Source organism: Pelodiscus sinensis, chromosome 29 (assembly GCF_049634645.1).
Source record: "Pelodiscus sinensis isolate JC-2024 chromosome 29, ASM4963464v1, whole genome shotgun sequence".
Lineage (NCBI taxonomy): Eukaryota > Metazoa > Chordata > Testudines > Trionychidae > Pelodiscus > Pelodiscus sinensis.
In genome coordinates, this window is record NC_134739.1 from 1,473,709 (window position 1) to 1,487,821 (window position 14,113).

The 14,113-nt window shown below is 66.7% G+C and overlaps 1 protein-coding gene across 2 annotated transcripts in view; it reads left to right on the forward strand.

Moving 5' to 3' along the window:
* Nucleotides 1-6,380: 6,380 nt before the first annotated feature.
* ITGA2B (integrin subunit alpha 2b) overlaps nt 6,381-14,113 on the forward strand; it is a 33,088-nt gene continuing 25,355 nt past the window's right edge. The window contains exons 1-6 of one of the 2 annotated variants that reach the window (XM_075911239.1): nt 6,381-6,724; nt 7,861-7,991; nt 8,390-8,460; nt 8,894-9,059; nt 11,471-11,517; nt 12,015-12,060. In XM_075911239.1, coding sequence (XP_075767354.1) covers nt 6,534-6,724; nt 7,861-7,991; nt 8,390-8,460; nt 8,894-9,059; nt 11,471-11,517; nt 12,015-12,060 — 652 coding nt within the window. In that variant the 5' untranslated portion in view covers nt 6,381-6,533. Of the gene's footprint in view, nt 6,725-7,860; nt 7,992-8,389; nt 8,488-8,893; nt 9,060-11,470; nt 11,518-12,014; nt 12,061-14,113 lie in introns of both variants that reach the window. The other variant, XM_075911238.1, reaches the window with a different exon arrangement.

Sequence of the window (14,113 nt, forward strand, 5' to 3'; positions counted from 1 at the left end):
TCTAGGGTGCACTTGGCACGGTTTAGCTCTGTCTGGTTCCCTGGCGTTGCTATGCACTGTGTCCAGGAAACCTCAGCCCCCTGTCTCCCTTTCCATGGCGGCTGCCAGGACTTTGCAGGCTGGCTCCACGAACAGGCAACTGGTTTACAGAGCTGCTTAGCTTGGAGTGTGCGAACTCCTTTGTGCTGGAGAAATCGCTCCTGTCATCTCCATGCCGATCTGAGCCCGGCCACCCAGCCTTCGCTGCCACTTGACTCCCCTGCTGCAAAACCTTTTCTGGCCGGGCTAGCTAAGTGTCAGGGGTGTGGAGACGGGGAGCCCTATATTGATCAATCCTTAACCAAAGCTGTTGCTTTCTGTAGGCCTCCAGCAGCCCCTCGTTCTTAGTGTGTGCGGCTGCAGCGAGCGCTGAACAATCCTTTGGAAGATGCCCCCTCCTGGCCACATCTGATCCCGTTCTCTACCAGGCTGGGCTGGCTTGGCTTGAAGTTCCTGTCCCTCGGCAGTGGCCTTGGCTCCAGATCAGCTTGGCGCTTAGCAACTGTCCGTCTCCCTCAAGCCTGCTCAGCCCAGCCCTTGGCGGCTGTAGCCCGGTGGTCAGATGAAGATTTGCAGAGGGCTCCGTTCAGAACCGTCGGGGGCCCTCACAGGAAAGGGGGAAGCTGCTGTTGGGAGAGCTCTTTGCAGGTGTCTGCGCTCCCTATGTGCACCCACAGCCGGCAGCAGATGTCTCTACTGGAGGTGCACAACCACGCGCCTCCGTGCATAGAACAGAATTGATTCCACACATGGAGGGGCTCAGTAGAGGGAGCCCTGGGGGTGAACAGTTGCTTATTGCCAGGAAAAGGCCACGCCCAGGAAGCCGAGACAGCAGCGGTGGGAGCTGCCCCTGGGAGCCCATCTGCTCAGGCTGCACACTGAGAGGGGCCCTCGGCCTCGCCACGCTGGGGTGTGGTCGCTGCTGGCTGGAGCCCCTGCCAAGCATGACAGCCAGGGTGCCTGCCGGCCCGCCAGAGCCTTGGGGCAAGAGCGGAAGGACGTGCTGCTGGTTGCTCCTGATGCCCCAAGTGGGCCCTGCTCCGGGCCGAGCCCAGGGTAGCTGGGGCTGTACCGAGCCCTGAGCTCAGGGCCGAGTTCCCTCCCCAGCGGGCGCTTGCCCCATGCACCGGCGCGTGTGACTGGGCCTGCGGCCATAGGGCCCCCGTAAGCTCCCCCGCTTCATGTCCAGAGCCCCAGCCCTGAGTCCTGCACCTCCCACCTGCCTTGACTTTGGCACCCGCCTCCCTCTCCCTGCGCCTCCCATGCCCCTGCCCTGAGCCACCCAGCCCCTCCCCCAACCCTTGCGCCGGCCTCCCCTTTCCTTCACTTTCACAAACCACCGGTGCACTAAGGAAGGGGGCTTCCCTTTACCTGCCGGCGGCTGGAGGCCGGGTTCTGCCGCGAGAACGTCCATTCACTGTCCAGCCCTGCCAGTGTCTCCGACTGGCTCCAGGGCGGCGTGGGGCCACAGTGGGTCTCTCTTGGCTTGACAAAGCCCTGGCTGGGTTGATCTAGTTGGGATTGGTCCTGCCTAGAGCAGGGGGCTGGACTTGATGATTCTCTCTGCCGCAGGTGCCGGATGCAGGGCTCCTGCCGGCCAATTACCAAAAACGAGCTTGGCTGGGCCTGAGGAAGCAGCAGGCAGTGTCCACTGGTAGCACAATCAGCATTCCCTGGCTCTGCCACAGGCCTGCAAGTCGCTGCCCTGTCTCTGTTTCCCTCAGGGCACAAGTCCCTTGGGACAGCACTAGTGCCTGGCAGGAGAGATCCCAGTGTGCATGGGGCTTCCCCATCCCAGCTCCCAACCTCTCTAGGTAAGAGAAGGGGAAGGGACTTGCCTGAGGTTAGCCAGCAGGTCAGTGGCAGAGCTGGGAAGAGGGGCAGGACACTGGACCACAGGGTCTGGCTGCTCCGTGCACTCCACCCCCCCATGAGCTGCTTAAAAATAGAACCGACTCCTCCAGCGGCTGCCAGGCCCAGAGCTCCCTCCTGGCTGCTGCGGTTTCCTTCCTGCCTGGGTGGGCGGCAGCTGCAGGGAGCGATAGAGCAGCACCATTTGCCTATCTTGCCTCCAGGCCTGGCTTGTACTTAACCTGCTCTGGCACGTCCCTGCACCACAGGGGGCTGGGCACTGTCAGGCCCCACTGGGGCTAGCACTAGCTGGCCCCTGCCTTGGCTGACCTTGCCCATAACCCTCTTGGGGCTCCAAGCCCCAGCTCAGCAGTAGCCCCTCTGTCCGCATGCTGGGTACTTCACCCCAGCTGTGCCAGCCTTGCCTGTGGTGGGTTTCAGCTCTCCCCCCTCCCCCAAAATGCAGCCACCTCTGGGGTGGAGCGAAAGAGCAGCGCCCTGGAGGAGCAAGGGAAGCGGAGTCTGGCAGCCCGAGCCCCGCACAGCTGCACCGGTGCCCTGGCCCGAGGTGCGGTGCAGGGGCGTCCAAGTGCCTGCTGGCAGCTCTTCGGGGAGCCCCTGTCTCCGGCATCTGGAGGGGATGGAACTTTGGCTGTGACGGCCTCCCCCGCCGAGGCCTTGTGACCTGAGCCGGAAGGGGGGCACCTCGTGACACCTGCTCAGGGAAGCTGGACAGAGGCTGGCGAAGAAGCCGGGCTGGGCCCAGGAGTGGGTCTGTCTCACATGGGGGGGGAGGGGCAGGGTCTCCAGCTGCCCAGTCTGGGCCGCGCTGGGTCCCTGCGAACCGATCGCCCTGCACTCGCTGGGTGCCCGAGGTCTCCAGCCCTGTGACTCCATGAGCTGGGTTAAGGGGAGGGTCAGGCGGTGGGGACTGGCCAGGCTTTGTCGTGCTGCGTGTGATCCCTGCTGCCCTGCAGCGACTCCGCGTGGGCGCAGTGCCCAGGGGCGGATGGGATCTGGGGAGACTCCTAAGGGGAGGCAGGTAGGGAATGGCCCGGCCGGCCTGGCCCAAGGGGGAGGATGCAGCCGATGATAGCCAGGGTATGTCTACACTACAAAGTTAGTTCGAACTAACGGACGTTAGTTCGAACTAACTTTAATAGGCGCTACACTAGCGCTCCGCTAGTTCGAATTTGAATCGAACTAGCGGAGCGCTTAGTTCGAACTAGGTAAACCTCATTTTACGAGGACTAACGCCTAGTTCGAACTAGCTAGTTCGAACTAAGGGCTGTGTAGCCCTTTAGTTCGAACTAGTGGGAGGCTAGCCCTCCCCAGGTTTCCCTGGTGGCCACTCTGGCCAACACCAGGGAAACTCTATGCCCCCCTCCCGGCCCCGGACCCCTTAAAGGGGCACGGGCTGGCTACGGTGCCCGTGCCAGGTGCAAGCCTGCCAGCACCCAGCTAGCAGACCCTGCACCTGGCACGGCACAGAGCCACCCACCCGATGCCCCCCAGCCCACCCCCTCTTGCCGGGACCAGGCTGGCGGCTCCCGGGAGCTTCCCCTGGACCGCAAGAGGCGGGCACCTTCCTGGGCTAGTGCGGACATTGTGGACCTCGTCCACGATCTCCGCACTAGGCACAGGAAAGTGGCCGTCTAGGGCAGGAGAGCTGCCAGCCTGGCCACCCAGGAGCAGGTGTGCATGAAAATCAAGGGGGTCCACTGAGACCCCCGACCCTGAGCCCTGAGCTTACAATGGCCGTCCTGGGTCAGACCAAAGGTCCATCTAGCCCAGTAGCCTGTCTGCCGACAGCGGCCAACCCTAGGGACCCTGGAGGGGATGGACCGAAGACAATGACCAAGCCATTTGTCTCGTGCCATCCCTCTCCAGCCTTCCACAAACTTTGGGCAGGGACACCACTCCTACCCTCTGGCTAATAGGACTCCATGGACCCAACCTCCATGACTTTATCTCACTTCCCTTTAAACTCTGTTCTAGTTGTAGCCTTCACAGCCTCCTGCAGCAAGGAGTTCCACAGGTTAACTATTTGCTTTGTCAAGAAGAACAACTTTCTCTTACTAGTTTCAAGCCTGCTACCCATTCCTTTCCTTTGGTGTCCTCTAGTCCTTCTTTATGGGAACTCAGGAAGAACTTTTCTGAATGCACCCTCTCCACCCAACCCCTGCTTTTAGAGACCTCTATCCTGTCCCCCCTCCGTCTCCTCTTTTCTAAGCTGAACAGTCCCAGTCTCTGTAGCCTTTCTTCATCTGGGACCTGTTCCCAACCCCTGATCATGTTAGTTACCCTCCCCTCTCCCAGCCTTTCTCTTCCCCTCTCCCACCTCCTTTTCCCAGTCTCCCCCAGTTTTGTTCAATAAAGACAGAGTCAATGTTGGAAGAAACGTTATCTTTATTTTGTACATCAATAAGAAGGGGGGCTAGGGAAGGGTAAGTGGAAGGAGGTGAGGGAGGAATGGGGTACGTGCCCCCGATGGGGAGGACTGGGCTGGCTCTGCGGGCTTCTGGGGGTGGAAGCTCTCCTGCAGCCCCCCAATTGCCCCCTCTCCCCAGATGGCAGCCTGCGGCAAGTGCAGCCGGGCTGATGGCCGAGTGGTGTGATGTGCCCAGTGTGGGCACTCAGGGCACTCCAAGCCAGAACTTCTTTGCAAGCGGGGCACCCCTTAGAACTGTGTGTCCGGGGTGGGGGTCGGGACCCTTTAAGCGCAGCCCTCGGCTAGCCTGAGACAGCATCTCCACGCTCTAAGTCCTCCTCTGATGCCCTGCCGGCACTGCTTCCGGCCATCCTTAAGCCCGGTTCAGGGTCCACTTAATGTGGACTTACTAGTTCGAACTAGCAAAACGCTAGTTCGAACTAGTTTTTAGTTCTAGATGCGTTAGTTCGAACTAGCTTAGTTCGAATTAACTAATTCGAACTAAGTTAGTTCGAACTAGCGCTGTAGTGTAGACGTACCCCCAGATACCACCTGGGCCCGGGAAGCTCCCGGGCGGGGGGGGGGGCTGCCTAGGGGGCTGGGACCAGTTGCTGGGTGGGTGAGTTTTCGGCTGGCTTAGCGAGGGGGAGTCTAGCTGGCTTGGGGGGCCGGGCAGGACTCTGGGCCCCCCATCCCCGAGCTGGATCGTACTGACGCCTCCTGGTTCCTCTGCTAACAAGTCTGAGCTGCGCTGTGTCCCTGGGCCCCAGTAAACCTCCTCTTCTACCTGCCGCCTGAGAGTCCCCTCTGGCAGCGGCTGGGGGTGCAGGGCCCGAGGACTCCCCTGCACTCCGAGACCAGGAGCGATTCCCAGCTAAGCCAGGTGTGACTTGGAGCAAGTCACGCTCTGCCTCAGTTTCCCATCTGTCACCAGTGGCAGCCACGCTGCAGGGTGCTGGGAGCCTAGAAAGGGGTGAATGGGCTGGGGTAGCCCCAAGGAGCCAGGCCTGCTGCCCCCCTTGGCTAGCACACGCACCATGGGGGCCTTCGCTGGGAACCCCAAATCAACCCCTTACCCTGCCTGCCCTACGTAGCGGCAATGCTCACGGCCCAGTGGGATGGCTCCAGCCAGGATCTCCTACAGGCTCTAGCGCCTAGGGGGCAGCCTCCTTCCCCCAACTGCCTGGAGCCCCCCTGGCCTTTCCCCCCATTCTGCTTCCCTGGGGCTTGGTGGGCCGTGCAGCTGCCCCCGCAGAAGCTCTCACCAGGGCCCTGAGCAGCACCGGCTGAGCCCCCCAGCACAACTGGGGACGACCCTTAGGGCTGCTTCTCGGGGGGCTGACAGCCACTGCCACCCGCCTCCTTGCCCTGGAGCTTCTCACGGCTTGGTCCTGCTGGTCAGCTCCCTGCTCTCCCCAGCCTGGGCACCGGCTCAGCCCCCAGGAGCACAGGCACCCACACAAATGCCGCTTTGGGCCCCGCTTCCAGGGACCCCCCGGGCTCAGAGCCCCTTTGACGCTGGGGGGGGGACACTGGTTGCGCCCCCAGGGAACAGTCACACCGGGCTTGACTGTAAAGAGAAACGATTTTCTTCAGGATCGAAGTGGTTGCCAGTGAGAGCAGCCAAGGAAAGTGCCAGTTTCAGCCCAGCCCAGCCCAGCCCCGTGTGTTGCACAGTCCCCAGCGAAGCCTCCACGCCAGGGCGCGGCTGCTGCCTGGGGCCCTGCTTCGCTCTCTGGGCCGCGGGCTGGGGGACAGCAGCTGCCAGGGTTCTCTAGACTCCACGGGGACTGGGAGCTTGTTCTGTCTCCCCCTTCCATGGCAAATTACCCGGCCAGCCCCCCCGGTGGGGGCTCACGGGTCTCCTGAGCCCAGCCCCTGCCAAGACTTGGGGGCGAGGGGCTGTTTACGGGCCATGGAGGGAGCCACACACGATGGCTTCCACCTGCGCGGACCCAAGCACCCAGCGCCCCCTCCCTCCCAGTGACCCCCAAACCCAGCGACTGGCGCTGACTGGCTGGCGCCGGGAGGCTCGTTGTGCAGCCTGGCGGGTTCTGCGTCTCCGTGTCCGGAAGCCAATTTCACGCGGCATCGGGGGCCTCGCAGCTGCATCCTCTGATAGGGGCAGGCGGGCGGATCCGCGTCAGCCGGCCGCTGGCAGGGCCTGCCCAGCACACGCCCCACGAGGCAGCGCTGGGAGGACGCCAGGACCATGGCTGGAGCCCAGGGACCCAGGCTGCTGCCCCTCTGGCTCTGGTGCTGGGTCCACCTGCTGCTGGTTCCCCGGGGGCCGCGCCCGGCACAAGCCTTCAACCTGCACTCGGCGCGTCCCACCGTCTACGCCGGGCCCGGCCGCAGCTACTTCGGCTTCGCCCTGGACTTCGTCTGGGGCCGCGACGGCCGGTAGGGCCCCCCCACCTGCCCTGAGCCGCTCGGGCCCCTGCAGACGAGGGAGGGGGTGGGGATGACGGCTGAGTGGGGGGGACTGGCATGTGGGCTGAGCCCAAGGCACCTGGGAGAGGCAAGAGGCCGGATCCGACCCCACAGCTCACAGGCAGTTGGCAGGGACCAGCCCGGTGGGAAGCAGACACAGGGCTCCATCGCCCTCGTGCGCCTCTCGCCTCGCCCCCCCCCTGCGCTGCCCCCCAGGGTCACGCCCCCTGCCCCCTGCACTGCCCCCCAGGTCACGCCGGCTCTCCCCGTCCCCCAGGGTCACGCCCCCTGCCCCCTGCACTGCCCCCCAGGTCACGCCGGCTCTCCCCATCCCCCAGGGTCACGCCCTCTCCCCCCGCACTGCCCCCCAGGTCACGCCGGCTCTCCCCGTCCCCCAGGGTCACGCCCCCTGCCCCCTGCACTGCCCCCCAGGTCACGCCGGCTCTCCCCGTCCCCCAGGGTCACGCCCCCTCCCCCCTGCACTGCCCCCCAGGTCACGCTGGCTCTCCCCGTCCCCCAGGGTCACGCCCCCTCCCCCCTGCACTGCCCCCCAGGTCACGCCGGCTCTCCCCGTCCCCCAGGGTCACGCCCCCTCCCCCCTGCACTGCCCCCCCAGGTCACGCCGGCTCTCCCCGTCCCCCAGGGTCACGCCCCCTCCCCCCTGCACTGCCCCCCAGGTCACGCCGGCTCTCCCCGTCCCCCAGGGTCACGCCCTCTCCCCCCTGCACTGCCCCCCAGGTCACGCCGGCTCTCCCCGTCCCCCAGGGTCACGCCCCCTCCCCCCTGCACTGCCCCCCAGGTCACGCCGGCTCTCCCCATCCCCCAGGGTCACGCCCTCTCCCCCCGCACTGCCCCCCAGGTCACGCCGGCTCTCCCCGTCCCCCAGGGTCACGCCCCCTCCCCCCTGCACTGCCCCCCAGGGTCACGCCCTCTCCCCCCTGCACTGCCCCCCAGGTCACGCCCTCTCCCACCTGCACTGCCCCCCAGGTCACGCCGTCTCTCCTCACCCCCCATGGCTTTCTCCTGCCCCTCAGGGCTGTGATATTCTCCTACACAAGGATGTGTGTGGTTGCTGGGGGTGTGATGGGGGTGTGATGTGCCCACAGCATGAGCGTGGTGGTGGGTGCGCCCCGGGCCAACACCTCCCAGCCCGGCCTGCTGGAGCCTGGTGCCGTGTACGTTTGCCCCTGGGCGCCCGGCGGGAGCCGCTGCAGCCTCCTTGAGTTTGATCCGACAGGTGAGCCAGCGCAGGGTGACGGGAGAGTTAATGACTGCGGGGCAGAGGCCTGGGGTGCAGAGGGGCCAATGCCAGAGATGGGGGGCACTGGGGGCAGAGGGAATGTGTGGTGCAGGCTGCATATCTGGGAGAGGGGATCCCAGGGCAAGTGGTGGGAGGCAGGGAGAGTGGTTGTGAGGCCTAGGGGGTGGGTCGGGCCTGTGGGTGGGGTGGGGCCCGTGGGGGCGGTTGTGGGCCTGGGGGGTGGGTCGGGCCTGTGGGTGGGGTGGGGCCCCTGGGGGGCGGTTGTGGGCCTGGGGGGTGGGTCGGGCCTGTGGGTGGGGTGGGGCCCCTGGGGGGCGGTTGTGGGCCTGGGGGGCACAGGGGACACTGCCTGTGCTGACCTGCCCATGCCCCAGGGGACCAGGAGGAGCGCAGGAGTTTGTTCCAGCTGAGGAACTACAAGTCTGGCCAGTGGTTCGGGGCGTCGGTGAGCAGCTGGAACGGCCTCGTTGTGGTGGGTGATGGGCTGCTGGCCGGGCCTGGCTGGGGTGGGTGGAGTGTGACCCTGCCTCAGGCAGGGCAGGAGGGGAGGTGTCCAGGGAGCTGGTCTGGGGCCGGTAGCTCCCCGAGCCGGGTCCCTCTTGCTCTCAGTCGCTGTGTCCAGGGAACGCTCTGCTGAGCGCTGCCCCAGAGGTGGCTGCATTTCAGTCTGTGCTGGCCTCAGGGAGACGTGATGGGGACACGGACGCTGGTGGTTGCTGGGGGGGGGGGGGACAGGAGACAGGGGAGCCCAGACCAGGGATGGGATGTTCCAACCTCTGCTCTGGGGTCCCAACAGTGCTGGGGGGCTGGGCCTGGTGGGGGAGGGGCTGGGGTCCTGGCTGCCGTGGGTGGTGCTGAGGGTCAGGTGGCCCCGCCAGGCCTGTGCCCCCCTGCAGCACTGGAACGCCTTCGAGGGCATATTCCAGGCCACCCGGACGCCCGTGGGCACCTGCTTCGTGGCCACCGAGGGCCTGAGCCACTTTGCCGAGTACGCGCCCTGCCGCAGCAACCGCATGGAGGACGACTATAAGCGCACGCACATGAGTGAGAACAAGCACAGGAGCCGCCCCACCAGTGCCAATCCCGACCCCCCCGAGCCAGGCCGACACCCTCCCCCGTGGCCACACCGACTCCTCTCACAACCAGGCTGACCCCCTTCCCCCGCGGCCACGCCAACTCTCTGCGCGGCCCCACCATCCCGCAGCCACGCCAACTCCCCCAGAGCCATGCCAACTTCCCTGGAGCCACGCCAACTCCCCCAGAGCCACGCCAACTCCCCCGCAGCCACGCCAACTTCCCCGGAGCCACGCCAACTCCCCCGCAGCCAGGCCAACTTCCCCGGAGCCAGGCCAACTTCCCCGGAGCCAGGCCAACTCCCCCGCAGCCACGCCAACTCCCCCAGAGCCACGCCAACTCCCCCAGAGCCACGCCAACTCCCCCCATGGCCACACCAACTCCTCTTACAACCAGGCTGACCCCCTTCCCCCACAGCCATGCCAACTCCCCTAGGAGTCACACCAACCTCCCCCACAGCCACGCCAACCCCTGCACCTGCAGAACTCCCAGCCATGCCAAGTTCCCCCCCGCATCCACAACCTGTGCAGGTATGCTGACCTCCCCCCAGCCACACCGACCTCCCCTTCACAGATATCCCCCTGCACCCAACCCCCCAAAAGCACCCTGTCCCCACTGCAGACATGCCAACCTTCCCTCTGCCACCACAACACCCTGCAGCCACGCCGTCCCCCCCGCAGCCCCCCCACAGCCACGCTGTCCTCACAGCCCCCCCGCAGCCACTCCATTCCCCCTGCAGCCACGCTGTCCTCCTCACAGCCCCCCCGCAGCCACGCCGTCCCCCCGCAGCCACGCTGTCCTCCTCACAGCCCCCCCACAGCCACGCCGTCCCCCCGCAGCCACGCTGTCCTCACAGCCCCCCCGCAGCCACGCCGTCCCCCCCGCAGCCACGCTGTCCTCCTCACAGCCCCCCCGCAGCCACGCTGTCCTCCTCACAGCCCCCCCGCAGCCACGCCGTTCCCCCGCAGCCACGCTGTCCTCCTCACAGCTCTCCCGCAGCCACGCCATTCCCCCTGCAGCCACGCCATCCTCACAGCCCTCCCGCAGCCACGCCGTCCCCCCCGCAGCCACGTTGTCCTCCTCACAGCTCCCCCGCAGCCACGCCGTCCCCCCCGCAGCCACGCTGTCCTCCTCACAGCCCCCCCGCAGCCACGCCGTTCCCCCTGCAGCCACGCTGTCCTCACAGCCCCCCCACAGCCACCCCGTCCCCCCGCAGCCACGCTGTCCATCTCACAGCTCCCCCGCAGCCACGCCATTCCCCCTGCAGCCACGCTGTCCTCCTCACAGCCCGCCCCGCAGCCACGCCATCCCCCCGCAGCCACGGTGTCCTCCTCACAGCCCCCCCCGCAGCCACGCCGTTCCCCCTGCAGCCACGCTGTCCTCCTCACAGCCCCCCCGCAGCCACGCTGTTCCCCCTGCAGCCACGCTGTCCTCCTCACAGCCCGCCCCGCAGCCACGCCATCCCCCCGCAGCCACGCTGTCCTCCTCACAGCCCCCCCCGCAGCCACGCCGTTCCCCCTGCAGCCACGCTGTCCTCCTCACAGCCCCCCCGCAGCCACGCTGTTCCCCCTGCAGCCACGCTGTCCTCCTCACAGCCCCCCCGCAGCCACGCTGTTCCCCCTGCAGCCACGCTGTCCTCCTCACAGCCCCCCCCGCAGCCACGCCGTTCCCCCTGCAGCCACGCTGTCCTCCTCACAGCCCCCCCGCAGCCATGCTGTCCTCACAGCCCCCCGCAGCCACGACGTCCCCCCGCAGCCACGCCGTCCCCCCGCAGCCACGCTGTCCCCTTCACAGCTCCCCCGCAGCCACGCCGTCCCCCCCGCAGCCACACTGACCTTCCTCCTGCCACAACAATCCCCCCTACAGCCAAGCCAGCTCCCTGCCTCTGGCACTGCTTGGAGCACAGAGTGCCCGGGGCTTGTCCCTCTGGGCACCCATGGGCCCAGCTCGCCACAGACCCGGGAGGGGCGGGGGCTGGGTCCTGGGGCAGGCCGGGGTGTCCTGGAGGACTCTTGCTCCCCTGGTTCATCTTTGTCTGCCTCAGGCCTCTCCTCGAGTCCCTCCATGCCCCCGGCCCCACACAAGGAGGCCTCTGCCTGGGCCCCGGGCCCTAGAGCCACCCCTGGAAGGTGAACCCAGGAGTCCTGTGCCCGCCTCTGGCTCCCAGCAGAACAGGCTGGCTGTGGGGTGTAGACCCCAGCGGGGCAGACCCGGAGCCTGGCACCTGCTGCTCGGGGCAGAGGAGAGGTCGCCGGCCTGGAAACTGGGCTCTGCCTCGCCAGCACTCACGGCCACACCCCGCGGGGGTGACCCCCCGACGCTCCTCCCCCCGGGCCCCCACCCTCTGAGTGCGGCCCCAACGCGCCTTGCGCCCCCCACAGGTGACAAGCGGTACTGCGAGGTGGGCTTCAGCGCTGCCATCACCCGGGTGAGTACGGCCCGCGGGGGCGCCCGGGCACCACGTCTGCAGTGCTCTGCGGGGGAGGGGTTCCCGTGTGCACGCACACGTGTCCACGGGAGGGGGGTGCATCCACGCGCCTGTGGTCGGGCGCTGCCGGGGGGCAGGGGACTGGACTCGGTCCCTCAAGGGCCCTCCCAGTTCCAGTGTCCTGTGCTTCCATGAGCCCTATGGGGTGCTGAGTCCATGGGGCAGGGGTTCTGTGTGCCATGTGAGAGGGCTGTGCCTGTGGGGTGGGTGCCCATTGGGGGGATGCCCAGGGGGTGGCTTCCCGGGGGGCTGTGGCTGTGGGGTGTGTCCGGGGGGGCTGTGCCCGTGGCGGGTTCCTGGGGGGGCTGTGCCCATGCGGTGGGTTCCCGGGGGGCTGTGCCCGTGGGAGGGGACCTGGGGGGCTGTGCTCGTGAGGTGGGTTTCCGGGGGTACCTTTGGGCAGGGCGCTCACGTAGATCTCTCCTGCTCCCTCGCAGACCGGCAGGCTGGTGCTGGGTGCGCCAGGTGGATACTACTTCATGGGTAAGGGCTCTGGTCCGTGGGGGCACCAGGCCCTCGTGGGCAGGGCTGAGATATCCCAGGGAGGTCTGGGCACTGCTGAGAGGGTGAGATCGGGCAAAGCGCTTAGAACCAGGCCGCTCACAGCCCGGGTTCCCTCCTTTTCTCCATCAGTGGGCAGAATACATTTTGTTCCGTGCACTGAGGCACGTGCAAATGTGCACCACCCCTAGAAACACAGCTGCCAGCAGTAGGCGCTCTGCTCGTCAGCTGGGTGGCCCCTGACTCTCCTGGAGGCTGCCCAAGTGCCCAGCTTATGGGGGCATTTCTCACAGCCCCACAGTAGGGTCCTCCCGACACGGCACCAAACCGGACAGAGCAGGTCAGCTGCCCCCCTGGCCAGCAGGAAGCCTCACAAGCAAATCCCCTCAGACACCCCAGTGCTCCCTGTGGCCCCCAGCCCCCCCACACAGGGGAGAGGTTCTAACCCATCCCCCACCTCCCCTCAGACACCCCAGTGCTCCCTGTGCCCCCCAGCCCCCCCACACAGGGGAGAGGTTCTAACCCATCCCCCACCTCCCCTCAGACACCCCAGTGCTCCCTGTGCCCCCCAGCTCCCCCACACAGGGGAGAGGTTCTAACCCATCCCCCACCTCCCCTCAGACACCCCAGTGCTCCCTGTGCCCCCCAGCCCCCCTCACACAGGGGAGAGGTTCTAACCCATCCTCCACCTCCCCTCAGACACCCCAGCACTCCCTGTGCCCCCCAGCCCCCCTTACACAGGGGAGAGGTTCTAACCCATCCCCCACTTCCCCTCAGACACCCCAGTGCTCCCTGTGCCCCCCAGCCCGCCCCACACGGGGGAGAGGTTATAACCCATCCCCCACCTTCCCTCAGACACCCCAGCACTCCCTGTGCCCCCCAGCCCCCCCACACAGGGGAGAGGTTATAACCCATCCCCCACCTCCCCTCAGACATCCCAGTGCTCCCTGTGCCCCCCAGCCCCCCCACACAGGGGAGAGGTTATAACCCATCCCCCACCTTCCCTCAGACACCCCAGCGCTCCCTGTGCCCCCCAGCCCCCCCACACAGGGGAGAGGTTATAACCCATCCCCCACCTCCCCTCAGACACCCCAGTGCTCCCTGTGCCCCCCAGCCCCCCCACACAGGGGAGAGGTTATAACCCATCCCCCACCTTCCCTCAGACACCCCAGCACTCCCTGTGCCCCCCAGCCCCCCCACACAGGGGAGAGGTTATAACCCATCCCCCACCTCCCCTCAGACATCCCAGTGCTCCCTGTGCCCCCCAGCCCCCCCACACAGGGGAGAGGTTATAACCCATCCCCCACCTTCCCTCAGACACCCCAGCGCTCCCTGTGCCCCCCAGCCCCCCCACACAGGGGAGAGGTTATAACCCATCCCCCACCTCCCCTCAGACATCCCAGTGCTCCCTGTGCCCCCCAGCCCCCCCACACAGGGGAGAGGTTATAACCCATCCCCCACCTTCCCTCAGACACCCCAGCACTCCCTGTGCCCCCCAGCCCCCCCACACAGGGGAGAGGTTATAACCCATCCCCCACCTCCCCTCAGACATCCCAGTGCTCCCTGTGCCCCCCAGCCCCCCCACACAGGGGAGAGGTTATAACCCATCCCCCACCTTCCCTCAGACACCCCAGCACTCCCTGTGCCCCCCAGCCCCCCCACACAGGGGAGAGGTTATAACCCATCCCCCACCTCCCCTCAGACACCCCAGCGCTCCCTGTGCCCCCCAGCCCCCCCACACAGGGGAGAGGTTCTAACCCATCCCCCACCTCCCCTCAGACACCCCAGTGCTCCCTGTGCCCCCCCCCACACAGGGGAGAGGTTCTAACCCATCCCCCGCCTTGGAACAGGTTCTCCCTGTCCCACAGGAGCAGTCCCGGGTCCATTTATCCCTGGGATGTGCCCCAGAGGAGCGGGGGGCAGGGCCGGGTTGTTACTCAGGCTGGGAAGGGGGGGGGTGCCAGAGGAAGCGCGTCTCCCGCCCCACGCCCCAGGGCAGGCTGGGCCCAGGGATCCTTCTGGAGCCTGGGGGGTG